A 26,732-nucleotide genomic window follows, 5' to 3' on the forward strand; every position below is an offset into this window, starting at 1 on the left:
GTTTGAATTTTGAATAAGTGATTGAAATTAAAGAAATAAATGTTGATGGAGTAGAGGATTTTCTTTATTGATACCAAGTTTTAATAAAGAGTTGAAATAATCCATCATTAATGAAGAGTTGAAAATCTTAGATTGACTATCAATGTTTAAAGTCAAGATCGGGCTGACTCGTAATGGATGATTTTGAAAATCCCTGATTGGTTTTTAGGGTTTTAATGCAAAAGTAGAGTCAACCCTTGATTGGAGATTTGGAAAATACCTTATTGGAGGTTCGAAAATACCTAATTGGAGATTAGGGTTTTAATGCTGAGATTTAGTCAACCTTTGATTAGAGGTTTGAAAATCCCTGTTTGAAGATCAAGGTTTTAAAGCTGAGATTTATTAAACCTTTGATTGGAGGTTTGAAAATCCTTAACTGGAGATCCCTTATTAGAGATCAAGGTTTTAATGTTGAGATTTAGTCAACCCTTGATTGGAGGTCTAAAAATCCCTGATTGGAGACCAAGGTTTTAATGTTGAGATTTAGCCAACCCTTGATTGAGATTTGAAAATCCTTGACAAGAGATTAGGGTTTTAATGCAGATATTTAGTCAACCTTTGAATTGAAGGCTTGGGAATCTTGGATGTCTAAATTATTCTCATTAGATTGAGTATCTTTAATTAAGGCAATCATCATTTATGAAAAGGATTTGAAATTTTGGAAGAGGAAGATTTTTCAATTTGATAAGAAGGTAAAGTTTTTGAAAGATTGCTAAATTTATCACTTACCATTAAAGGTAAGGATTTGAAAAATTGAAAGAAAAAAAAAAAGCGAGGGAAGTTTCCATTTTGACAAAAAGGAAGGTTTTGAGTGAACTACTAAGTTCATCATTGGATATTAAAGGAAGGAGTTGAAATTTTGAACATGGAAAGTTTGAATTTGGACGGGAAAAGAAGTTTGAAACTTGTTAAATTGAGAAGGGTTCAAAAAAAATTCTTTTAGAAAGAAGATTCTAAATTTATTCCTAGCTTCAATATTGTGGCGCAAATGTCGACTCTGTTTGCCCATACAGGTTGAATGGGAAGCATATGCCTGGCGCCTAAGGTTGAGCAAGGGAAGAGTACCATACAATGAGACTCCCCTAGCCATCCCATCATCAGCCAGGTCAAAGGTTTAGAATAAAGATGGAGACAAACAAATCACACTAGCACAAAAATGGTAGGGACAGCACATATTCTTAATGAGTAAGCACAAGCAATCTAAAGCACATTAGAGACTACTTATGATGCAAAAACAAATGATTGGAACAAATTTTCAATGTCCACAATTAGCTCTTCATTAATAAGACCAATTACATGCATGCCATGAGAACCTTTTAAAGACATATTTCACCAAATCAATGCGTTTAGTAAGCCCTCATGTTAGTCTTAGAAACTACAACTACTCTTCACCATTCATTAATTCAAGAAGTCATGGAAGGATAACTTGCATACAAAGTATATTAGAACAACTAGAGCATGAACCAACTATGATCAAACTATCAATTCTATGTAGACACCCTAATTTCGTCTAGGGCTTATATAACAAAATTAGACACATTTTATTTCATAAAATGCAAAAAATACAAGGAAATAAACTTTCACATTGAAAGGAACCAAAAAAAATACATAAAAGAAAATTTTTTAAAAAAAATTCAGATTCTCCAATTCCATGTTGACACCAGCACACACGCACAAAGGAAACAATTAGGAAATCAGCAATAAAGATTGATTGATTTTTTCTTATTTGATTGATCAGTTTTTTTAAAAAAATTGATTGATCAAGTTTAAATGAAGATTTATGTTGATCAATGCTCCCAAGCCTATAAATGGAAGCTTTTTGAGAGAGATAGGACAAACATGGAAGAATAAACAATTAGGAAATCAACAATAAAGATTGATCGATCTGTTTTTTAATTTGATTGATTCGTTTTTTTTAAAATTGATTGATCAAGTTTAAATGTTGATTTATGTTGATCAATGCTCCCAAGCCTATGAATGGAAGCTTTTTGAGAGTAATAAGACACACATGGAAGAATAAACAATTAGGAAATCAACAATAAAGAATGATTATTCTATTATTTAATTTGATTTATCCGTTTTTTTAAATTGATTGATCAAGTTTAAAAGTTGATTTATGCTGATCAATGCTCCCAAACCTATAAATGGAAGCTTTTTTAGAGGGATAGGACACATATGGAAGCATAAACAATTAGGTAATAAGCAATAAAGATGGATTGATCTGTTTCTTAATTTGATTGATATGTTTTTTATTTGATTGATTGAGTTTATATGTTAATTTATCAATCAAATTTAATGCTCCCAAGCCTATAAACGGAGGCTTTCTAAGAGACAATGGGACAAAATCATAGAGATAAAATCATGTAAGTCATTGTGAGAATTTTGATCGAGGGTCAAATATAGAGATTGTGAATTGGAGATACAATGGAGTAAGAGGAATTCAGAAAGCTGTTGAAGGAATCCAAGAGGCCAGGGGCAATGGCAGAGTAGGAGGAACTGAAGGTTTGAAGAGGGAATTCAAGAGATTCAGGCAAAACTAGTGGCAAAGAAGAATTTTTTTTTGGGGGGGGGTGCCGAGAATACTTGAGGAGTTGAAGACTAAGGTTGGTTTTGTTTTGTTTTCGTGTTCAGTTTTGTTTCATGCTCAATTTTTTCTTTTAAACTATAGAAATCTAGTAATTTAAAAAAATTTGTTCTGAAATTGATCAGTTGACCCGACCCATTAACCAAGATTCGACCTGTGGACTCAAAGGCCCAAGACCCAAGTCCAATTTGGACCTAGGTCCATTGACTCTCGACTTTGCTCTCGGCCCAAAACCCAAGTTGGCCTAAGGTGACTCAATCCAATGCCCCTAAACCCAACTGGTCCAGAACAATTCGGCCCAAGTTCATTCTCGAATAAAAAATTGAAGCCCAATTAGACAAAGCCCTTGCTCAAGCCCAAATCCTATGACTCATTAGCCAAAACCCAAGCCCAAAGCCCAAGTCTCTTACCCAATTAGCCTTCAGCCCAACCACAAACTAGACCCAAGCACTTAAACCAGCCCAATCATAGATCAAACCCAATTGGGCCTAACTAGACTCAACCTACCCCTTAACCCAACCTAGCCTAACTTGGGTCAATTGACTCAGCCTCATCACCCCGTTTGAACAACGAGAAACTACAAGAAAATAAAAAATAGAGCAGAAAAATAAAAAAGGAAATGGGTAGACTTGTATGTTGGTTCTTTTTATCTGGGTTTGAGGGTTACAGACTTACAATCACAGTTCCTTCATATCTTCCGAAACTTGCAAAAGAACATAAAAGAGAAATCAGAGAAAAAAAACATAGAAGAGAGATATGAGACAAGAAGAAAGGGTGAGAGAGAGTGTGAGATCTAAGAGAAGAAGAAAGGGTGAGAGACAGTGAGAGAAGAGAGTGGTGAGAAAGAAGATCTGCGAGAGAAAAGAAACATAAAGAAAAAGAAAAAGAAAAAGGAGAGCGAAGGAAAGAACAGTGAGAGGAAAGAGATGAGAGAGGAAGGAGAGGGAAATGAGGTGTAAGAAAAGATCAGAGAGAGAGAGAGAGAGAGAGAGAGAGAGAGAGAGAAAATTAGGTTTTTATATTGGATCTTAATGGAACACATGTCACCGTACGGACAGTAACATATGGCGCAACCAAAACCATTTGCTTTGAGGGCGACGTGGAGCAATCCTGACCGTCCAATCTGTGTTTTCTCTGTACAGTCGAATTTACTGCCACATCAGCAATCCGTGTTAAATGCTCTGAGCCACTTGGGAACTGCCACGTAGTAGGTGATGTCACACTGACGTCACCCTACTGCAGAAAATTTAAAAAAAAAAAACAAAAAACAAAGGATTTGCCAATCAAGCACTCAAATACTTAACTCAACCCCTATAGCTTTTTCTTCAGCAAAACGAAGTCTCTTCTGCCATTCTGCTCTTTCGACCTCTCTAGCTTCTTCTTTTATCTGGGTTGAGCAATCATAATGTCAACATGACGTCACCCACCACATGGCAAACCCTCTGTTTTCCTCTTTCTTTCTTTCTTTTTTGAATTTTCTACATCAAGTGATGTCCACGTGACGTCACCTACCACGTGGCAATTCCCAAGTGGCTTAGAGTGATTGACGCGGATTGCTGACATGGCAGTAAATCCAGTCATCCTAAGAAAACACAGATTGGACGGTCAAGATAGCTCCACGTCACCCTCAAAACAAACGGTTCTGGTTGCGCCACATGTCACCGTTTGTACGGTGACACGCGTCCCACTAAGATCCAATATAAAAACCCATTTCTCTCTCTCTCTCCCCTTCTTCCGCCTCATTTCTCCCTCCTCTCCTTCCTCTCTCCTCTCATTGTCCTTTCCTTTTCTCTTCATTTTCTCTCTCTCTATTCCTCTTCTCTCGCAGATCTTTCTCACCACTCTCTCTTCTCTCACTCTCACCCTTTCTTCTTCTCTCGGATCTCTCTTCCATGTTTCTTTTCTCTTTGATTTCTCTTCAATGTTCTTTTGCAGGTATTGGAAGATACGAAGGAAGTATGAATGTAACCCTCAAACCCATATCAAAATGAACCAACAGACAAGTCTACGCATTCCCCTTTTTTTATTTTTCTGCTCTATATTTTCTTGTTTTCTTAGTAAATTTTCTCACAGTTTCTCCTTGTCCAAATAGGGTGATGATGCTGAGTCAATTGACCCGAGTTAGGCTAGGTTGGGTTAAGGGGTAGGTTCGCTCAGGTTAGGCCCAATTGGGCATGATTTGTGATTGGGCTAGTTTAAGTGCTTGGGCTTAGTTTGTGGTTAGGCTGAAGGCTAATTGGGTCTGAGACTTAGGCTTTGGGCTTGGGTTTTGGCTAATGGGTCATACGATTTGAGCTTAAGCAAGGGCTTGATCTGATTAGGTTTGACCTTTTTATTCGAGAATGAACTTGGGCTCAACTATTCTAGCCCAATTGGGTTTAGGAACATTAGATTGAGTCACCTTAGGACCAATTGGGTTTTAGGCCAAGAGCAAAGTCAAGAGTCAATGGACCCAAGTCCAAATTGGACCTGGATCTCGGGTCTTTGGGTCCATGAGTCGAATCTTGGTTAATGCGTCGGGTCAACGAGTTAATTTCAAAAGAAAATTTTTTAAATTACTAGATTTGTATAATTTAAAATCAAAAATTGAGCATGAAAACAAAACAGAACACGAAAACAAAACAAAACCAACCTTAGTCTTCAACTCCTTCAGTCATGGGTTTTGGCTAATGGGTCATAGGATTTGAGCTTAAGCAAAGGCTTGATCTAATTAGGTTTGACTTTTTTATTCGAGAATGAACTTGGGCTTAAATGTTCTAGCCCAAATGGGTTTAGGAACATTAGATTGAGTCACCTTAGGACCAGTTGGGTTTTAGGCCAAGAGCAAAGTCAAGAGTCAATGGACCCAAGTCCAAATTGGACCTAGATCTCGGGTCTTTGGGTCCACGAGTCGAATCTTGGTTAATGCGTCGGCTCAACGGGTTAATTGCATAACAAAATTTTTTAAATTACTAGATTTGTATAATTTAAAATCAAAAATTGAGCATGAAAACAAAACAGAACACGAAAACAAAACAAAACCAACCTTAGTCTTCAACTCTTTCAGTCTTCTCACCCCCCCCCCCCTTTCTCAATTCTTCTCTGCCACTAGCTTTTTGCTTGAATCTCCTTAATTCCTCTTCAAACCTTTAGTTCCACCAACTCTGCAATTGCCCCTATCCTCTTGGATTCCTTCAACAGCTTTTTGAATTCCTCTTACTCCTTTATAGTATCTCCAATTCACGATCTCTATATCTCACCCTCGATCAGAATTCACATAATGGCTTACACAATTTTTATCTCTACGATTTTGTCCTTGTGTCTCTCAAAAAGCCTCTATCTATAGGCTTGGGAGCATTAAATTTGATTGATAAATCAACATTTAAACTCCATCAATCAAATCAAAAACGGAACAATCAAATTAAGAAACAAATCAATCAATCTTTTATTGCTGATTTCCTAATTTTTTATCCTTCCATGTGTGTCATAGCCCTCTCAAAAAGCTTCCATCCATAGACCTCGGAGCATTGATCAATATAAACCAACTTTTAAACTTGATCAATCAATTTAAAAAACGAATTAATCAAATTCAAAAACATATCAATCAATATTTATTACTGATTTCCTAATTGTTTATTCTTCCATGTGTGTCTTATCCCTCTCAAAAAGCTTCCATTTATAGGCTTGGGAACATTGATCAACACAAATTAACATTTAAACTTGATCAATCAATTAAAAAAAAAAAACAGATCAATCAAATTAAAAAACAGATCAATCAATCTTTATTGTTGATTTCCTAACTGTTTATTCTTCCATGTATGTCCTATCCCTCTCAAAAAACTTCCATTTATAGGCTTGGGAGCATTGATCAGCATAAATCAACATTTAAACTTGATCAATCAATTTTTTTAAAAAAATGGATCAAACAAATAAAAAAAATCAATCAATTTTTATTGCTGATTTCCTAATTGTTTCCTTTGTACGTGTGTGCAAGTGCCAGCATGGAATTGGAGAATCTGATTTTTTTTTTTCTCTTTTCTGTATCTTTTTTTGTTCTTTTCAATGTAAAAGCTTATTTCCCTGTATTTTTTCCATTTTATGAAATAAATTTTTGTCTAATTTAGTTTTATAAGCCCAAGACAAATTGAGGTGTCTACACTATGCATTCATTCAAACCAAGAAGGGGAATGTTTATCTATCCGAAACATGCTCCCATGAATATCTACTAGAATCGCCAATGATATCACAATGATGTACAAACGAGCATACATGGCATGGAGGTTAAACATATGTAAATATCTGGGAACATGCAAGAAATAAATCTAAACAATTTCAGCCCAATCATGCCCCGAGCCCCGACCATTAAGGCTGCCACACGCTGCTACCTTCACATATATATCAGCACAGCAAGAAAATAAAACAAACACAGCAAGGGAAAAACATGAACTCAACAAGAAAACCACCCCATCAATGACCCTAAAGAAACCTACAAGCAGCCTTCAGCTGTCTAACCAAACCCAGCTGTAACTTCAAGGAGAACAGCCCCTTGCTGCTGTCTACCCAAACCCAATTACAATCCCTAAGAAGAAGAACCCAAATAACCTTAATAAAACCCTAAAAGAGAGCACTCCAACAGCCCCCCTGTGCTGCTGTTAAAACTACCCTGTAACTGCCCTAGCAAGAGGCACTCCAGCAGCCTTCTTGCTGCTGTCTAAACATGACCCAATTACAGCCACAATAGTATGCAAGCAGCCCCCTTTGCCGTGGCCTATACACGGCCAAGCACTGTCCTGAGGCCTGCAAGCCATGTCCTCTACTGCTGTATACACACGACTCCTCAACAAACCCTAAGGAAACAACAACCAAACAACCCCCTTTTGCTGCTTGTAAACCAACCCCAACACCCCCAAAAGAAAGCACTTTGGCAGTCTCCATGCTGCTATCTAGATACAACCCCATTATAGCCCAAAAACAATACTTCAGCAGCCTCCCTGCTACTGTATACACGACCCCTACAAGAAAACCAGCAGCCTCCTTTACCATGGAATCTCAACAACCCTAAAACAACAACCTAACAGCCTCCCTAACTGCTGCTGCTCACAGCACTATGATAAACCCTAAAAAAAAAATTACACAAAGCAGCCCCCCTTTCTTGCTGCTTTACAGCAGCTGCATGCTGCCATAGCCACCAAACTCCTTAACTCCCTTCAAAGCTCACTCCTTTAAACACGAATATACCAAAGAAATCAAACATGAAGCAACCGATCATTAAAGTATAAACATAAAAATGCTACTTTGCATGGAACTCATACATTTTTAAGATGTACTCCTTTTTGTGTGCTCTCTTCTCTTTCTTTTCTTTTTGTTGATTTGCAGCCCTAGCTTCTTTTTTTTTTCCTCTTCTTCTTCTTGTGTAGCCATGCCTCTCTCTCTCTCTCTCTCTCTCTCTCTCTCTCTCTCTCTCTCTCTCTCTCTCTCTCTCTCTCTCTCTCTCTTATATTTTTCTCTTGCCCAAACTTCTATCTTATCTTGTGTAGCCGTGCCTCTCTCTCTCTCAAGACTCTAACCTAAACCCTACCCCTTCTCTCTCTCCAATTTGGCTCCCAAACCCCACTATTCTAAATCACTCTATTCTTTTCACTCTACAATTGAGCTCTCTCCCCCCCATAGTAGTTAGAGGCGCGAGGCGAGCCGAGGCGCAAAGGGTCTTTGAAGCCAAGGCGCGTGCCTCATGAAGGTGAGGCGCACAATTATTAAAATGGTGTAAAATGTCTATTTGGGGTAATTGATGTATGAACATATGAATATCTAGTAATATTAGAATTTAAAATGCCAAAAAATTCAATTACAAAATTGAAAATTTAGCCCAAAAGCATCAACAATTCAACATAGTTCAACATTAAAAGAAAAGAGTACAAATCAAAAAAAAGTAGCAAAATTTCAATAAAATAAATAAATATTATGTATTAATTATAATTTATAAACTCACATTAATTAAACTAAATATTACAAATTAAAAAATAGTAGCTAAATTGAAGGTGAGGCGCACAATTATTAAAATGGTGTAAAATGTCTATTTGGGGTAATTGATATATGAACATATGAATATATAGTAATATTAGAATTTAAAATGCCAAAAAATTCAATTATAAAATTGAAAATTTAGCCCAAAAGCGTCAACAATTCAACATAGTTCAACATCAAAAGAAAAGAGTACAAATCAAAAAATAGTAGCAAAATTTCAATAATAAAAAAAATATTATGTATTAATTATAATTTATAAACTCACATTAATTAAATTAAATATTACAAATTAAAAAATAGTAGCTAAATTTCAGTAAAAATAATAAATATTATGTATTAGTTATAATTTATAAACTTGCATTAATTAAACTAAATATTTAATTAGTAATTACATATAAAGAAGAACAGGAAAGAGAGTAGCCAAATTTCAATAAAAAGAATAAATATTATGTATTAGTTATAGTTTATAAACTTACATTAATTAAACTAAATATTACAAATTTAAAAACAGTAGGTAAATTTCAGTAAAATAAATAAATATTATATATTAGTTATAATTTATAAGCTTAGATTAATTAAAGAAAATATTTACATATAAAGAAGAAGAAAAAGAGAAGCAGCAGGCAGCAGGCAGAAGTCAGCAGTCAGCAGCACGCAGCACGCAGGCAGCAGGAAGAAGAAGAAGAAGAACTTGCGAGGGCTCCTGCTGGTTGGAAACGAAGTTGCGAAGGGTCGTGCTTCTTCAAAATGTCGAAGACGAACTCACGATCCTGGTTCGAAGCTTGAAGACGAAGTAGCGAAGGCTTCCGGCTGGTTCGAAGGCTCGCAGACGAGCTCACGTTGCTGGTTCGAAGGATCGCGAAGGCTCTTGCTTGTTCGAATGTGCAAAACGAACTCACGAAGGGCTTCGAAGGGCCGAGAAGGGCTAGGGCAATGTTCGTTCGAGTCAAATGAGGGCTACGGGTCTGGCTGTGGCTATTTCTCTACTTTAAATGACTAAAAAGTCACAAGGCGCGACTCACTGCGCCTGTCGCCCCAGTGCGCCTCGTCTCGCCTAGCATCGCCTCTTGCAAGTCGCCTCGCCTCACCTGGTTTGAGGCGCAAGCCTCTTCGCTTCACTGCGCCTTGCACCTAGGGCGCGCTTTTAACTACTATGCTCCCCCCCCCCCCCCCTCTTCTTTTCCCTTGTTCTCCTCCCTCCTATTTATAGGCAAGAAGGAGAAGCTAGGGTTTCCAAAAAATAAATTAATGGACAATAGGGTCCTTGGAGGCATGCTTGAGCTCCAAGTTATGCTCTAGGGCTGCATGTATTTGAGCGCTTGGGCTCCTAAGACTCCAAGGAGCCTTTTTTGAATTCAAATTGGGCATCTTAGACTGCAAGGAGCCTTTTTTAAACTTCAAAGAGGCCCCCTGAGACCTCAAAGAGACTCCTTGAGCCCCAATTAAACCCAATAAAATGCATAAGTCCCTTGAAGGGCCCTCTCCATTGAAAATAGCCTTTTTAGCTCTCTTAGGATCAATGCTCCAAAGTAATACACCCCATGGGTCAAAATGGGCATTGACACAAACACTTTTCAAATTTCCAAATTGCATAATTTGGGATGGGGCTCCACAGAGAGAAAGGAAAATAGGTGAATTTTCATCTCTAATATTATTATATACATCTCTCTTACTATACAAAACCAAGCAATTAATTATCCAACCATCACTGTGGTGCATTGGTTTGGAGTTTTTAAGAGGGAATAGTTTCCACAAGATTCAAAGAGATTGGAGGAATGTGCTGGCTTGTTGATTCTTTTCCCTTTCTGTAGTTTTTAGTTGCTTTTTTCTGGTTTGTTCCAGATTTTTTTCAAGAGATGTCTCATTCTCCCTCTTGTAAATTCTTCGCTCTTATTAATGAAATTTTCTTTTTCTATCAGAAATAAAAATTATCCAACCATTTTCCCATTCGATTAAATAGCCAGATTTTTAAATCTTTTAATCATAGAAAATGTCCTTTTGGTCAGCTGCTTAGCTATAGCAACATTTAAGCATGAAACTTGGATTTAAAATATTTATATAACTTGCAAATTCGAGTGAAGGCAAATATGGGAATTTATACAACTTATCGATATACATAATTGATCCAATAAAGAAAATTTTCAAATCCTAGTGAGGGGTCCACCCAGGCAACTGGGGACCTGCCCATCCTCATCACAATGCACAATTTAAATGTATAGAATAAAGGCATGCGTAAATGAATCCATGTCCAGATTATTTTTCTAGATTATTTTTCTAAGAGAATGTCCATGAAAAGTAGAACTTACACCTCAAACATAATATATGTAATTCCATCTCCATCAACTAAAGTATTTAAAATGCTGCAGTGTTGCTTGAGATACACACACACACACACACACACACACTTTTATGTCTGAATCTGTAGAAAAATAAGAAAGCAAATGCAAAACAGATTGCACATGTAGTAGACACAGTTAAGGGCAGGTGGATGACAAGGAAAAGCAAAAAATAATTATAATGATATAATACTAGCTTTCACAATGATAAAATTGATGATTGGAATACTATTAAGAGGGAAAGCAAATCTCACCATGTGCTCTTTTTTATTAAATTCCTGTCAACAGAATCCTTGGGGATAAGGGATCCATTAGCATTTATAGATAATCGTGTTAACTTCTTCCTGCAAATGAAAAATAAATGAGAGGATTTAGAATATTGATCCACAATGCATGCAACAGAGAGAGATGAAAGCATTTATAATGTATTGTGTAGTGATTTCCATCTAATGCTCCTTTAGATCTAAGAGATGTAAAGTACTTGGCAGGTTAAGGTAAGATAAAAATGAAAAAAAGACTCCACGAAAAAATAAGGAGGTTATAAATTATTTATAAAAATGAAACATTATTTATCTTACTAATAAGGATTTTGGTTTTATGATATCTCTAAAGGACTTCTTTTGCCAATAGGGAGAAAAAACATGCAAAGAGTAGACAAAGGAAGCTACACATTTCCCAATAGGACATGGTTGAAACAGAATACCATATAATTAACATATGACTCATAATGGCCAACTGAAATGTGTATTACAGAACATTTGTAACAAGCCTTCACCTCAAACAAGTAGAGGATGAGAAACAGAGTTTAGTTGTTGCTTTGAAGACCTCCTTACAGAGTCACAGAATTGCATGACTTTTCGACATGGTGTTTTGGTTGCAGATAATTTGTGGGTCACAGGGACAGAGCCTTTAGAACCAAATATTTGTTACTAGGACATGGCTGACATAGAATACCATATAATTAACATACAACTCATAGTGACCAACTGAAACTCATGATATAGAACATTTGTAAGAAGCTTTAACTTCAAACAAGTAGACAATGACAAACAGTGTCAAGTTGCAGCTTTTAAGACCTGATTTACAGAGTCACAGACTTTCCAGACTTTTTTTATAGTCCGGACATTTTTATTGCAGATAGTACATCGGTCACAGGGAGCAAAAGCCATTGGAACCTAATGTTTGTTAGATGGATGCATAATAAGTAAATGCTTTTTTGGCTTGGTCTACAGTGAAGGAGTCCATACGCACAGGATAACATGAAATAGAAGTTTCCAAAGAAAGGGTGAGTTTTGGGAAATCTTTGTATGACGCTGGGACACTTCAAAGAGATTTATCCAATTGAACAGCGCCTTTTGTGTGATTGCATTGGGTGGCTGTTTATACAGGGATTCTAATCAGTTTCTGTGTAGTTGGAGTTAGACAGATTAGATTACACCTTTAAAAAAGAAACTCCCAATTCATAAGCTGAAAACTTTTGTACAGATCCCTTTTCTAGTGGCTTCAGATTCATCATCATCCTTCGGTGATTTATCTGAAAAAAATTTTTTGATGAAAAATTGAAAGTAAATTCTATTGTTTTCTCTTCCTTTTTTTTTTTATGGGTCCTTGTGCATTCTTGTGTATATAGATTGCACCCCATTTGTCCCCAACAGTAGTTAGCTTTATATATCCCAAAAAAAATATTGCAATATATTACAAAATAAAGAAAAATATTTTCCGGTTGATGGTTGATATTGGTGGCTTTGCGAAGCTGAGCATCTTCTATTCGCTGGGATAAAGCTTTTCCTCTGCAGGGGCCTTCCGATCAAGCAGCGATGCTGCTCATGATAGGCTTAGCTTTAAGCCTCCGGTTTGGATAAGTCAAGTCCCTTCGGGCAGAGCTGGATGCCCTTATGGCCACCTTTCTTCAACAAGAAGCGGAGCTGGCAGCTAAGAGCATGCCCTTGAGGAAGTTCAAAAGCGTCTCAATCAACAAATCCAAGCCCAAGAGGCATTTCTCAGGTGGTTGAGGTTCAGGAAAAAAAGGTCACATGTCAACTGAAATACATGCAGTACAAGAAATGCCAAAGACAACAGAATATGGAATGCAGGGGATCACAGATACATTTAGAAAATTTGGAAAATCTGATAAGGGCCTACATGGTGATTGTATCAGTGAAGCTGAACTAATACAGGCAGATACCATGTACGCAATTCTAAAAACTTAAGTTATACAAGTTCCACTGCAAAAATCTCCAAAGGGAAAGCATTACATGGTATTCCAACATCCAACATTCACCTAGCAAAATCTGTACACCCCTTCTCTCTTAGTTCTTTCTTACATGCCTCGTTAGTGGATGTTAGCTTCTTCTCTTCTTTCCTACTTTGAACAGTATTCTTTGGATTGCGAGTAAAATACAAATCTATTGGCCCTTTTGCAAAATCTGTACACGCCTTCTCTCTTAGTTCTTTCTTACATGCCTCGTTAGTGGATGTTTGTTTCTTCTCTTCTTTCCTACTTTGAACAGTATGCTTTGGATTGCGAGTAAAACACAAATCTATTGGCCCTTTAGTTGTTTTGGTTCTCCAAGGTGAGATCAGGTGTCCTGCTTACTCAATTGGTAGGAAATTCAACTTCTGCCACTAAAATCTCTCTTCCCACAAGAATCAGTTTATTGAGTATCATCCTCTTCATCTTCACCATAACAATTTATATCATCAAAATTAGGCATGGGCAATAAAAGGTTTTCCTCCTCCTCTGCTTTTTTCTTCATCGTATATTCCCTAATCTCCTCACAAATATGAGCTGGACACTTAAGAGTATTCTTTCACATTTTGAAATCTGCCAACAATATGTTTTCTTGCCCACAATACCCCTCCCTTTGTTACTTCTCCACAAAGTGTCATTGTTTCTATTATTCTTATCATCCAAATCTGCATGCTTTTCCATGCTGGTCCTCCTTTGACCAGAATCCACTTAAAACACCAAATGCAAGGAATATCTGACAATAAATAGTAGGAAGTAGCAGCTGTAAATTCCAGAAATAAAAACAAATATATTCGGGGAGGTGTATACTATGTTTCCAACAAAACAGCAAAAAAAAAAAAAAGGAAAAACAGCTGAATTAAAACAGATGAAAAAACAACTAATATATACTCTACTGCAATCTCTATCATAAGATTTCAGCAATTGCACTTCTACATACAAAGTCCCCCCCTTAGTCCTCACATTTTTCTGGATCTGAAGTCTTAAAAACATAAAACCCAAATCCAGTGTGCCTCACTCCTGTGCCTCCCAGTAAAAAAGAAGTCCTAAAATGGCTGGAAATAGACTCTGGATAAGAGCAGGAAGACTGCACTGAACTCAGTCACTCATGGCAGAAGATAAAGAAGAAAAGTAGATGACAAGAAGAATAAGAGGAGAAGAAAACATCTGCTCTGAAACCTGGTCCAAGAGACAGAGAGGGAGAGGGAGAGAGAGGAAGAAGAAAGTTGCAATTCAAGAACTTTGTTGGCAAATTCTAGTCTCTGACTGTTCGGCACTCCAACAATATGACCTAGTCGAGATTCGAGACCAAGTCTTGAGGAAGAAGAAGAAGACAACGACGACTGACCTGCTCAAAGAAGGCTCACGCTGGCTCAAAGAAAAGTAGAAAAGTCTCTTCATACTGGATCCAAGTAAAAAACCAAAAGTGACTCTAAAAAAAGGTAAAAAAGTGAACATTCTCAAGTCAACACCATGCCTTGAAAGAGCTTTGCATGATCAATCAGTCAATCTTCTCTTTCTCACTGTTTTTTGGCATTTGATTCATGTCGCAATGTTCCCAGACACAAACTTGGACAAAATGGTTTGATTTTGAAAATTATATTTTCGTGGAAAGCAAGATGTAATGGAGTCGCCACTAACTTTTTAGTGTAGTTAGCAAGGTCTTAAATTTCGATTTCGACTCAAATTTCGAAGCTCCAAAAGTACAGAAATTTCGACGAAAATTTCAATTTCGATGTCGATTTGAAAAAATAACGGAAACTAGCAGTAAAGCATGGAATTCTTTGTGAAACTTTAGAAATGGTTAACAAACATAAAAATATAAGTTTTAAGACTAATATATTACAAATTAAATACATCTATGTTTTGTATGAGGTGGAAAAGTTGTAAAATAGTATGTGTATCAAACATGTTTGTAAGATAATGTACATTAAACATATTCAGTTAATGCAAAAGAAATTCATAAATCATTTAAATATTATTTATTATACAAATATTGATAATTTAAACATGAATGGTTAAATAAAATATTACTATAAGTTTATTTTTTCATATAATTTCAAAAGCACTTGTGATAACCTTTTGTTTTAATAAAATAAATTAAAAGATAAATTTCACTTCACTTTCGACAAATTTCGCTAAAATTTCGAGGTTTCGATAAATTTCAGATGATTCGTTGAGATTTCGAGGGAAATTATGCAAGATAGAAATCGACTGCCATTTCGATTTCGAAGGTGACGGAAATCGGAAATTTCAAAGGAAATTTCAACAATTTCATGGAAATTTAAGACCATGGTGGTTAGAACACTTGATTACTACCCAATTAAGCGTAGAATCGGTCTGTGTTATCAAAGTCATGATTGGGAGTTCGATTACACAAGAGGAAGGTATTAGCACCCCCTACACATCCATTCTTATGAACGGTACTTAATTAATCAAAAATTATCCCAAAATAAATTTAATAAGCCTTTGAAATTACTCTCTTTCAAAAAGTGTGAAAAAATGCACAAATGAAATACTATATAAGTATTCCCACATAACCAAGGCATACCATGCTCCGAAGAGCTCATGCCTCCCTTTGAAATCATCAGGATCGGAAAATCGAGAAAATTGGGTACAAAATAAACTCCCAACATTTTGAAATTTTATAGGATTTTTCTAAGTATGAAAATATTATTTTGAGAGCTTTTTGAATTTATTCGGGGTGAAAAACATATCTCTGAGTTCAAGGCATCTTTTGAAATTTTCCATGACTTTTTTTAATTTTTATGTGATTTTTCTAAGTACAAGAACATTTTTATACTTTTTCCCCATTTTTCCTGAATTTTTAAATAACACAAAGACAATTAAAGAAAATAGTGAAAAGTTAAAAACATTTCCCTAGAATTTTTTGTAATTTTTTTGAAGTTTCTAAAGTGCAAAACAAAAATTTTACTTCAAAATATTTTTGTGAATTTTCTCTAAATTTTTCTAAGGGTGCAAACAAATTTAGAATCAAAATCATTTCTGAGATTTTTTTGTAAATTTTCTTAACTTTGATTGTATTTTTCTGAGATTTTTATGATTTTTTTTAATTTATTTAAATTTATTGTGAATTATTTGAGAGTTTATAATGATAAAATAAAACAAGAGGAGATTAAACCGGTTCCATACCGGTTCAAAGGACCCGAACCGGTTTGGAGAGTAACCGGTTCAAAAGAGTCAACCTATTTAAGGTCTGGTCAAGACCAGCGCCATGTGTCTCGCAATGACAGGGTAGCGGGAATAGGTATGGATTGCTAATACGAACGAATCATGACCATTCACAGGTAGCCAAGATCGGATGGTTGAGACGACTCCACGCAGCCCCTGGAACGAAAGGGGGGGCGGTGCAACATGTCAAGAAACAGGTGAATGAAATGGGAAATATTTAAACCCCTTTTTTTTGTTTTCCTCCATTTTTCATTCTCCCATTCTGAAATAACCTCTCTCTTCTCCCTGTTCTCTCCTTTCCTTTCTTCTTCGCAAACCCGCCCGAAACCCTAGATCTTTTGGTCTCATCCCTCCCAAGCTTTCATGCTCAGCTCCTCAAATTGACGAAAACACAACTCCTTGAACCACACGCTCTTCTCCAGTAGCGGCAGCAGCCATTGTGCAGAGGAAGCTTGGAGAGCGATTGAGATGGAAGAAAGGCTAATAGAATGCGAAAGACAATGGAATGAAATCAGAACTTTGGTCGGGGTTTAGAATCAGACGGAGGTGCCGTTCTAGTAACTCTCGATGGCAACGCGAGTCCTAGAGAAGCTCCCAGATCTGCGGTCAAGCACTCTGCCTCTCTGCAGCATCTCCCTCTCTCTGTGTCTCTTTCTCAGTCCCGCTTTCACTCTCGGTCCCCCTTTTTCGAAGCCCCACCCAGACTCCAAGGGCTTCGAAGCTTCTTCGCAACTCAGATTTCTAAGGTTCTGAGATCCCTTTCAAGCTCCTTAACATTCTGCTATCCTTGAAACCCACGAGGTTTCAAGGTGATGCCCGAATTCGTGACTTGGAAGAAACCCACTCATGCTGATAGTAAGGAAGATGAGTATATTATCTTCAAAAACTCTCCCCTTTATTATACATATTGTATTTTTTTATTTTTTTTTATTTTTTTTGCATTTGTGGTTTGTGGATATATGATCTGAATATTATGACTCCTATTTTGTGATGATCTGATGGTTGTTATCCTGGTTGTGTGATTCGAGAATTAGGGCGAAGGTTTTGGATCTGGCTTCGGGTTGAAGACGAGGCGACTTGTCTCAACCCGGTGAGTGGGACAGGGTTGACTCGCATGAGTCAACCCAGGGATCAACTTAGTTAAGCCTGAGTCAGGCTCAGTGGGCTTGTTGTAATGGGCTGGTTTGAAAATGGATTCACGGGCTTTGGTTAAAATTTTTTTAAAAATAAAACAAGTTGGGCTTCGGGTTTAATTTAAAACACAGGCGGGCCTGGGGTTTGGTTTAAAATGGGCCTTGAGTTGGTTTTTACAAATGGGCTTTGGGTTTTGAAAACAACCAGGCCTGGTTTAACAGCTTAAAATACAGGCTTGGGTGAGTTTAAGTTTAAAAGTGGGCTTAGTTGAAAAAACGTGAGTGGGCCAAGGGGGTTTGAAAATAAAAGTAGGCTGAGGCTGAGTTTAGAACAAGTAAACTTTGGGGGTTTTCAAAAGGTATTTGGGTTGGTTTGGGAATTGAAATGGGCTGGGTTTTGGGTTAAAAAGGGTTCGGACCAGGGTTTGGGATTCAGACCCGAATTTGGGTCTGGGTCTGGAGTTCGGGTCTGAACTTGAGAAGTTTCAAATCTGAGTTCATATTCAAGTTCAAACACGATCCTAAACCTGAGAGAAGGTACCTGCATTTACTCACATGCTCACCAAAAATCTCATGGATTGAATCAAATTAACAAAAATAAAGTTTCATATAGTTACCTTTCTGTTTCCCTCCTCCGATCTTCTTCAGTCTTCTTCTCCAATCTCAGTGTGTCTGAATGCTTGTTCTGGTGTGGTGAGCTTCTGGGTGGGTAATCTGAATTTTACAGAGTTTCTCTTCTGCCTTGTGCTCCGTCTTCTTCTCTGCAATTTGGCAGAGGTCCTCTGAGCCTCTCTCTATTTCAACAGAACCTCCTTCCTCTAACTTACTCTTCTCTCAATTTGGCAGGGTGTTTCCTCTCTAATTTTTCCTCAATTCCTGCAGGGCTTCTACTGCTCTAATGGTGTTCTTGGCTACAGTGCAAGCCTCCCTATTCAAAGGGAGGCTTGGTGGTGATTTTGGCGCCAATTTAACTGCTAACCGATTTCCCCACCAACAAAATTCCCTACGCTGGTAGGGAATATTTCACTTATTCTTTGCCCATGTGATTTTTGCATTTTATTTTTGAATTTCATGCTAACTAACTCTCTCTATTTCCCTTCTGTGCACAGGTGAGTTTGAGGGAAACTTCCAATTCGGCCAGGTGGCAATGTAGGAGTGGAGGGCTGGGAATCTGCTGTGCTGTTTGTTGTATATATATATATTATGTATTTTTGTAATGTACCCCCTGTTTTATTTGTACTGCAACTACTGTTTGTACATTCTCTTTTATATTGCACTTTTCACTTTTTTTCATATGTAACTTTCTATTGTATATTTTCTGCTTGCCTGTGTATGTACCTCACCAAGGGCATGTGCCCATCCTAATAAAGTACATGACTTCACACCTGATTTTTCAATTTTGACCCAAAATTGGTTGACCAATTTGTGCCTTAAAAGAAATCAGCTAATAAAATCACTTTAAGTCTTAACCAAAATCCCTGATTTTAAAATTAAAAAACTCACTTTGGCAACTAAAAGACTTAGTTCAAAAACTCAAGTTAAAATTAACCGACTCACTTTGGCGACTAAAAGACTCGAGTTAAAATTTTGACCTAAAATTTTGAAGGACTTGACTCCAGACTTGGGACTCAATCTTTCAAACTAAAAAGATTCTATGTAAGGTGTAGGACTCAAGTTTAAGAAATTTTCGAAACACGACCAAAGATTTAGAAAAATTGAATTTTAAATTTAAAAAGGACTTAACTGAAAATTTTTAGAAGGCAATAGTTTTGAAAGAATGAAAATCTTCCTAGAACACCAAGACTCAACTCAAAACATTGGGGACTTATTTTTTTTACAAAAGGGTAGAAAGGACAAATTTGGAAATTCGGGGTCCTAACTAAAAGTAAATAGGCTCAGACTTAAAATTCACAATTCGAAGACTTAATCTTTGAAAAAGGACTCAATTTAAAGCAACAGGGGCCCCAATCAGACTTAAAGTCAACTTTACTATGCTAGGTTTTCTTTTAAAATGCCATTGTAAAAATTAGGGTGTCTACAACTCACATTTTAATGGAAAAGTTTACGAGAAATTGAGCTTTCAGAGGGGATAGAGAGCCTGCCAGCAATAAATTGGAAGCCAAAGGCTTGCTCAAAACCTTAGTCATTTGTTGTCATCTCAAAGCATGACCACTTGGTTGTCTACGTATGCATGTGCATATGCCTGTCCGCATATGCATGCGTGTGAGAGAGAAAGTATGCACATATTTCAGGGGAGGGGGCAGTACGCTTCACACACATGCATGTGTTTGTCTGTGACAGAGAGAGTTTGGATGCATTTTAGGGAAGAGGGTGGTATGGGTTACACTCACATAGCATAGGAGACCAGCCTTCTCAAAGCGGGGGGTGGTATGCTTGCTTATGCATCTATATGTTGCTCATTTATCTTACAGTATATCCCATTACGTGGCCACAAAACCAACTTATATTGAGTAATGGACATATACATTTTTTTTGCCTATGCTTCGACATTTCAAAAGTAGATTGTTTTAAATTCATAACATAGCTGTTGTTAGAGGTTGTTTGTGTCGTTTAGTATTACTATTATTAAGTGTGTTGTTAATTAGTGAGGGTTAGTACAGATATTATTGTCATTAGAATGTATTTAATTTGTATTATAAATAGATGGAGAGACCTATCTTCAAGTTAGGTCATTCATTTTAATCAAAATCACAACATGGTATCCAAGCGTGATCCAACCTAAACCCTATTCTTCACAGCCGTCGCAGGAAAAGTCATTCCCGCTGTTGTCCTTCTCAAATCCACCTCCACCCTTCATTATTTCACAAAACCAACCATATACCAAACACAGAACCCTCCAAAGCCTAACCCCACCAAACCCCATCACTAGAAAAGCTCCTATGCGCCGCCACGAGCTGGCCAATTGTCGACAGTACCAACCCCACGTGCTGGCGCATTAGTGAGTTTCTGCCCACCTTTTTCTTCTTTTTTTCCTCTGCCATGTTCTGATTCCTTCTCTAGACAGTACAATCAAGCTGTTGGGCCTGTTTTTTGCTCAAAAAACCAACATTTTTCGATCATGCACTCACAGTACTCCATTAATCTCTGTTCAGGGTCTGTTAAGGGTTCTTTGCGAGTTTCTGGGAGCAGTGGCAGTGTTCGTATTTCCAGTTCTGAGGCTGTGGCAGTGCTATATCAGTTGGTGAGTCGTTCACTTCATCCATGGTTGTGTCGGTGTTTCACATAGTTTGTGATTGTCCCAATTAGTTTTGATTGTTCTTCTTGTTTGACATTGGTGTGGCTGCTGGTTTGTGAGTGTTAGGATGGAGTCTAAGAATCCCAAAAATATGTATCCTACATCGCTGTCACAGATAACGACTCAAAAGTTGGATGGAAAGAACCATGTTGAATGGTCTACAGCTGTTTGAAAATCTGACTGCTTGCTCCAATCTAATCCTTCTAATGAGAGAAAGGAAGTGCAGGTTCAAGAAGATGCCTTGATTGTTTCCCTCTAATGGAATTCGATAGAGCCACAGATTGCATGGATGTGTATGCATCTAGATACGTGCAAGGAGATTTGTCATTCTATCAAGCTTCTATACTCTAGTAACATTACACTTATGTATGATATATCCCAAGAGTACTTTCAGTTACAACAAGAAGATAGAAGTACTGCATATTATTTTGGAGAGATGAAGCGTATTCATGGGGAGCTTAACATCGTGCAACCTATAACTGCCGATGTGCATGAGATGCAGAAGCACAGGAGCAAATGACAATCCTTAGTGTTCTAGCAGGTTTGAGACCCGAGTTTGAGGCAGTCCAATCCTAGATAATTAGAAGTGTCAAGCTGCCATCATTTGCCGAGGTTTATTCTCGTGTCCTTCATGCTTCATTTGCCACGCATTCTCCTACTCTTGCATTTGGCTCTGAGAGGACAGCCTTTGCTACACAGGGTGATTCTAGTTCTTTACCAAACATTTGCAAAAATTATTGAGGTGGTTCGAGTGGACATGGTGGTAGAGACGGATGAGGCCGAGGTACTCCTCGCAAGTACACTCATTATGGACAGAGTAATCATACTATTGAACAATGTTGGGACCTCCAAGGTAGACCTTCACGTGTTGCCAAGGTAGCCACCACTGACTTCATACCTTTGGGGGCAATCGATGCAGCCACCACCAACTCCTCACCTTTAGGGCCGAGCTGGGGGCAACATACTATATCCACATCAGAGGAAGAGTGTTCCAAGTTCCAGAAGTATCGAGCGTCACAACAAGCTTCTCTTCCCATTGCATCTCTTGCCCAAACATGTAATCCCACAATATGCCTGTAATCCAGTACTTCTCGTCCAGTCCCTCTCATCCCAGTCCTTGGGTTATAGACTCCACTGCCACTGATCACATCACAAGTATACCTAGCTTCTTCTCCACTCTTCAATATCCTGCAAATTTACTTTGTGATACTCTTGCTGATGGATCCACCACTGCAGTCAAGGGAATTGGGACTGCAAATCCCACTTCTTCTATTTCTCTTCCTTCGGTTTTGTATATTCCCAAATTTCCTTTGAATCTTATGTCCATTAGCAAGATTACAAAATCTATGTATTGTTCAATGACATTCTTCCCTAATTCTGTGGTTATTCAGGATTTGAAGATGAGGAAGACGATTGGTGGAAGACGTGAAGCTAGTGGACTCAATCACCTTGAGCCGCTATCTCGTTCTACTGCCTGCACTTCTGCTGCCACACCTTTCCAAATTCATTGTCGCCTTGGTCATCCTTCACTAGAAAATTTAAAATGACTTGTTCCTAGTTTGAGTTCTATGTCTAGTCTTGATTATGAGTCTTCTCAGTTAGGAAAGCACCATCATGTCCCTTTCGCTTCCCGAGTCAAGAAACAAGTTGCAAGCCCTTTTATATTAATTCATGCTGATGTTTGGGGTCCTAGTAGAGTTGTGTCCTAGTTGGGTTTTCGGTACTTTGTAACCTTTGTGGATGATTATTCAAAAATTACTTGATTATATTTAATAAAAGATTGTTCTGAGTTATTTCATGTATTTTGTGCCGTTTGTTCTAAAATTAAGAATCAATTTGGTTTGCCAGTTTGAATACTTCGAAGTGATACTAAAGAGTATATCAAGGCACAATTCACTACTTATATGACTCAGCTTGGTATTATCCATCAATCATCCTATGCCCACACTCCTCAACAAAATAGGGTTGTAGAGAAAAAAATAAGACATTCTTGAAATCACTCACCCCTTACTTTATCCAATGCATGTACCTATAGTGTTTTGGAGTGATGTTGTACTTGCTGCTTGTTATCTGATCAACAGGATGTCATCCTCTATTCTTAGTGGTAAAATTCCTTACTCAATTCTTTTTCCTAATCCACCTTTATTTTCTCTCCCTCCATGTATATTTGGGTGCGTCCTTTGTTCATCAACTAACTCCTGGAGTGGATAAGTTGGATCCTTGTGCTATAAAATGTGTCTTTCTGGGCTACTTATATACTCTAAAGGGAACCCATTGTTATAGTCTTGTTCTGCATCGCTTCTTTGTTTCTGCCAATGTTAGCTTCTTTGAGTCTACACCTTACTTCACCCAATCCCTGAGTGCTTCTAATCTTAATGAGCTCTTCCTTTGCCTAATCTTCTAGATTCTACTTTACTATCCTTGCCCAACCAACCATCTGAGTCTCCATGTAGTTTGAGTCCTTCTCATCGTCTTGATCATCCTAATTTGCAAGTGTATTCACGACGACGACTCCAAAGAAGAGAGTCCCCTCTAGCTTCCATTACCACGCCTTTGGTTTCCTCGTCCAATGATCATATTCCCTATGATGTTGATCCTCCCATTGTTGTTCGAAAAGGTAAACGCACATGTACTCATCGTCCCATTTCCAACTATGTTTTTTATGACTTCTTATCACCCTTCTATTTTTATTTGGTTACTGCTCTATCATCTACTACCCTTCCTAAATCCATTTCAGAAGCCTTAGCCCCACTTAAGGTGGAGGAATGCTATAATTGAAAAGATGAATACTTTACATGACAATGGCACTTGGGAGTTGGTACGTCTTCCTCTTGGCAAGTCTATGGTTGGTTGTCACTACATTTATAGAGTCAAAAGTCAACCCTGATGGTTTTGTGGCTCATCTAACGGCCCGTCTTGTTGGTAAGCAATATACTCCAGTGCATGGTCTAGATTATTCTAACACTTTTTCTCCGATTGCCAAACTTACATCAATACATCAGTTCACCTCCTTGGCTACTACTTGTCACTGGCCTCCACATCAGTTAGATATGAAGAATGTCTTATTGCATGGTGACCTTGAGGAGGAGGTTTATATGGGGCAACCACATGGGTTTGTTGCTCAGGAGGAGTTAGGCTTAGTTTATTGGCTCAAGAAGGCTCTATATGGTTTAAAATAGTCTCCCAAAGCATGGTTTGGTCGTTTCAGTATTGTAGTACTTGAGTTTAGTCTTCGACAATGTGCAATGGATCATTCCGTGTTTTATCGTCATACTTAATCAGTTAGGATCCTTTCTATTGTTTATGTGGATGATATTGTTAATACAAGTGATGATGATGAAGGCATTCAGAGTCTCAAAACTTTTTCTACAAACTAAGTTTCAAACCAAAGATTTGGGACCGTGAAAATACTCCTTGGGTATAAAAGTATCTAGTCCTCGTATGGGAATTGTTTTGTCATAGAGGAAGTATGTTCTTGAACTATTGGATGAAAATGGATTGTTAGGATCTAAACTAGTTGATAAACCCATGAATACTAACATCAAGTTAGTGTCGGATAAGGGTGATCTGCTACCTAATCCAAGACAATACCGAAGACTTGTTGGAAAGTTGAATTATCTCACAGTCACTCGGACGAATATATCTTTTGCAACAAGTGTTGTGAGTCAATTTCAAGATTCTCTAAGGACAAGTCATTGAAACGCAGTAAATCGCATCTTGAGATATATCAAAGGTGAACTTAGGAGAGGTCTTTTATATCTTGATTAGGGTTACACTTATATCCATGGATATACAGATGCAAATTGGGTTGAGTTGCCTTCCGACCAAAGATCCACAACCAGGTACTGTATCTTGGTTGGTAGTAATTTGGTTTCTTCGAAGAGTAAGAAACAAATTGGGGTGGCCAAGTCAAGTGCTAAATCAAAATATAGAGCTAGGACTCACACTACTTGTGAACTTGTCTAGTTGAAGAAAATGTAGGAAGAATTTGAGTATTTTGCATTCTCGGCCTATGAAGTTGATGTGTTACAATCAAGTTGCTCTTTATATTGCCTCCAACCCGGTATTTCATGAGCTGACGAAGCACATTGAAGTTGATTCCACTTTGTTCAAGAGAAACTTGTGCAGAAGCTCATTACTACAGCTTATGTGAAGTTTGATATGCAGCTTGTAGATTTCTTTACCAAAGTGTTGGAGTGTGCTCGTGTTAAATTTATTTGTAACAAGCTAGGAGCATATGACATTTATGCTCCAGCTTGAGGAGGAGTGTTAGAGGTTATTTATCTGTTTCGGTATTATTATTAAGTGTGTTCGTATGTTAATTAGTGAGAATTAGTAAGGGTATTATTGTCTTTAGAATCTATTTAATTTGTATTATAAATTGAGAGAGAGACGGAGACCTATCTTCAAGTTAGGTCACTCATTTTAATCAAAATATCAACAAATGTAATATTAGTATGAAGTACCTGAATTGGCAAGTGGCCAGGCTGCATGTCAAACCAACAACATGTTCGGCTAGTTCAGCTTCATCAAGGCATTGCCTTGAATGTACCCTAAAAAAATGAGTGGCTAATTTTGCCATTACCTGAAAGTGATGAAGTACAAAAAATCCAAATAAAAATTTGACATTTATAACATCATTGATAAAAATCTAGCAAAATTATATCATGATTCTGTGCACTGAAGTCAATGAGTCAACCTCTTCAACAGGCGGACGTCTCCAGCCATTACTATTTGTAGGATTCTTGTACTGTCCCTGATCCCTAAAGTAATGTCAATCACCACAAGATTACTTGTTCAAGTATAAACCCAGAAAAACAGAGCATGGAATATTTTAAATTGATTTTAGGGGGGAAAAAGATGAACAAATCACATAATTATAAATTGCAATCGCTTGATTTTGTGTAAACTCCACACGAGTAATTTATCAGCTAAGAGAAATCAGTGCAGTTTTGAAAATAACTTGCGCAGGAGAAAAGTGTTGACCAAACTGCATCTGCAAGTAAATAAGTAAAAAGCTCAACAAATTGATAACTACCTGAAAGTTGATTGCCTATATAATTGACAAAATCCCCTCCCCCTTTCCCCACTTTCTTATTATTAAGCCTGTTTGGTTATTTTAAGACTTGTAATAACTTTCCAAAAACTCTGAAGAAATAGAACATAGCTTTATCACAGAAAGCAATCTCATCACAGAAGGGATCACAATATCAGCTTCATAGACAATTTCAAAACAGGAGCAGCTTCCTAAGACAAAGAAGCTAATCTGAATGTATTTTGGGAACTCCAGACAAATGAAAAGAAAATAATAACTATAAATAAGATGAAGAAAATGAACATGATGGGGTGTTATATCAAAATAATTCAAAATAATTTCCTTCTGTTCTTTTCTTTTCTTTCTTCCTCTTCTTTTTTCTTTTTTATTTTTCATTGTTAGGATTTGAACTCTGGACTTCCCTCACCATTCCCTAACCCTTTACCATTTGAGCAGGGTCTCAAGGGCAATTGCCTTTTCATTTTTCACCTGGGAGAACAAATTTGTATGCATTAAGATCAGGACAGGTAATCTCTTCAACTGGAATCCAAGACATAGAATATAGTGCTACTAAATTTGATGATGAGTTATGGATTATAGAAAGAGGAAAGAAATGGTAAATCTCTTGATGCTGTCAAAGGAGGAGGCAAGCCGGCAGCAAAAGGAATCTAGGTTTGACACTGGTCTAGGGAAGGGGCAGAAGGAAAAGGCACTTTGTTCTACAAGGTGCAGTCAAATCAAAGGGGAGCTTTTCTTGACCTAGTACCAACTGCCAAGAAGACAAGGGGGGTCCCTTAGAATTAGGGTTATTGAAGCTAAAAAACAGAGGGGTGGATGACTAACCAGAGAGGAAATACACTGGAGGAAAGGAAGAGGGGCTTGAGGTCCTTCAAACCAGATGCTGCA

The 26,732-nt window shown here is 37.5% G+C and overlaps 1 protein-coding gene across 8 annotated transcripts in view; it reads right to left on the reverse strand.

The window, feature by feature from the left end:
- The window catches only part of LOC131160538 (crossover junction endonuclease EME1B-like), a 75,814-nt gene that overhangs the window by 30,944 nt on the left and 18,138 nt on the right, over positions 1–26,732 (reverse strand). For 4 of the 8 annotated variants that reach the window (XM_058116327.1, XM_058116328.1, XM_058116329.1 and 1 more), the window contains exons 8-10: positions 25,491–25,554; positions 25,258–25,376; positions 11,217–11,306 (exon numbers count right to left, since the gene is read on the reverse strand). In XM_058116327.1, coding sequence (XP_057972310.1) covers positions 11,217–11,306; positions 25,258–25,376; positions 25,491–25,554 — 273 coding nt within the window. Of the gene's footprint in view, positions 1–11,214; positions 11,307–18,152; positions 18,297–25,257; positions 25,377–25,490; positions 25,555–26,732 lie in introns of those variants that run through there. The other 4 variants (XM_058116331.1, XM_058116330.1, XR_009138084.1 and 1 more) reach the window with 3 other exon arrangements.

The sequence above is a fragment of the Malania oleifera genome, chromosome 7 (assembly GCF_029873635.1).
Source record: "Malania oleifera isolate guangnan ecotype guangnan chromosome 7, ASM2987363v1, whole genome shotgun sequence".
Taxonomy (NCBI): Eukaryota; Viridiplantae; Streptophyta; class Magnoliopsida; order Santalales; family Ximeniaceae; genus Malania; species Malania oleifera.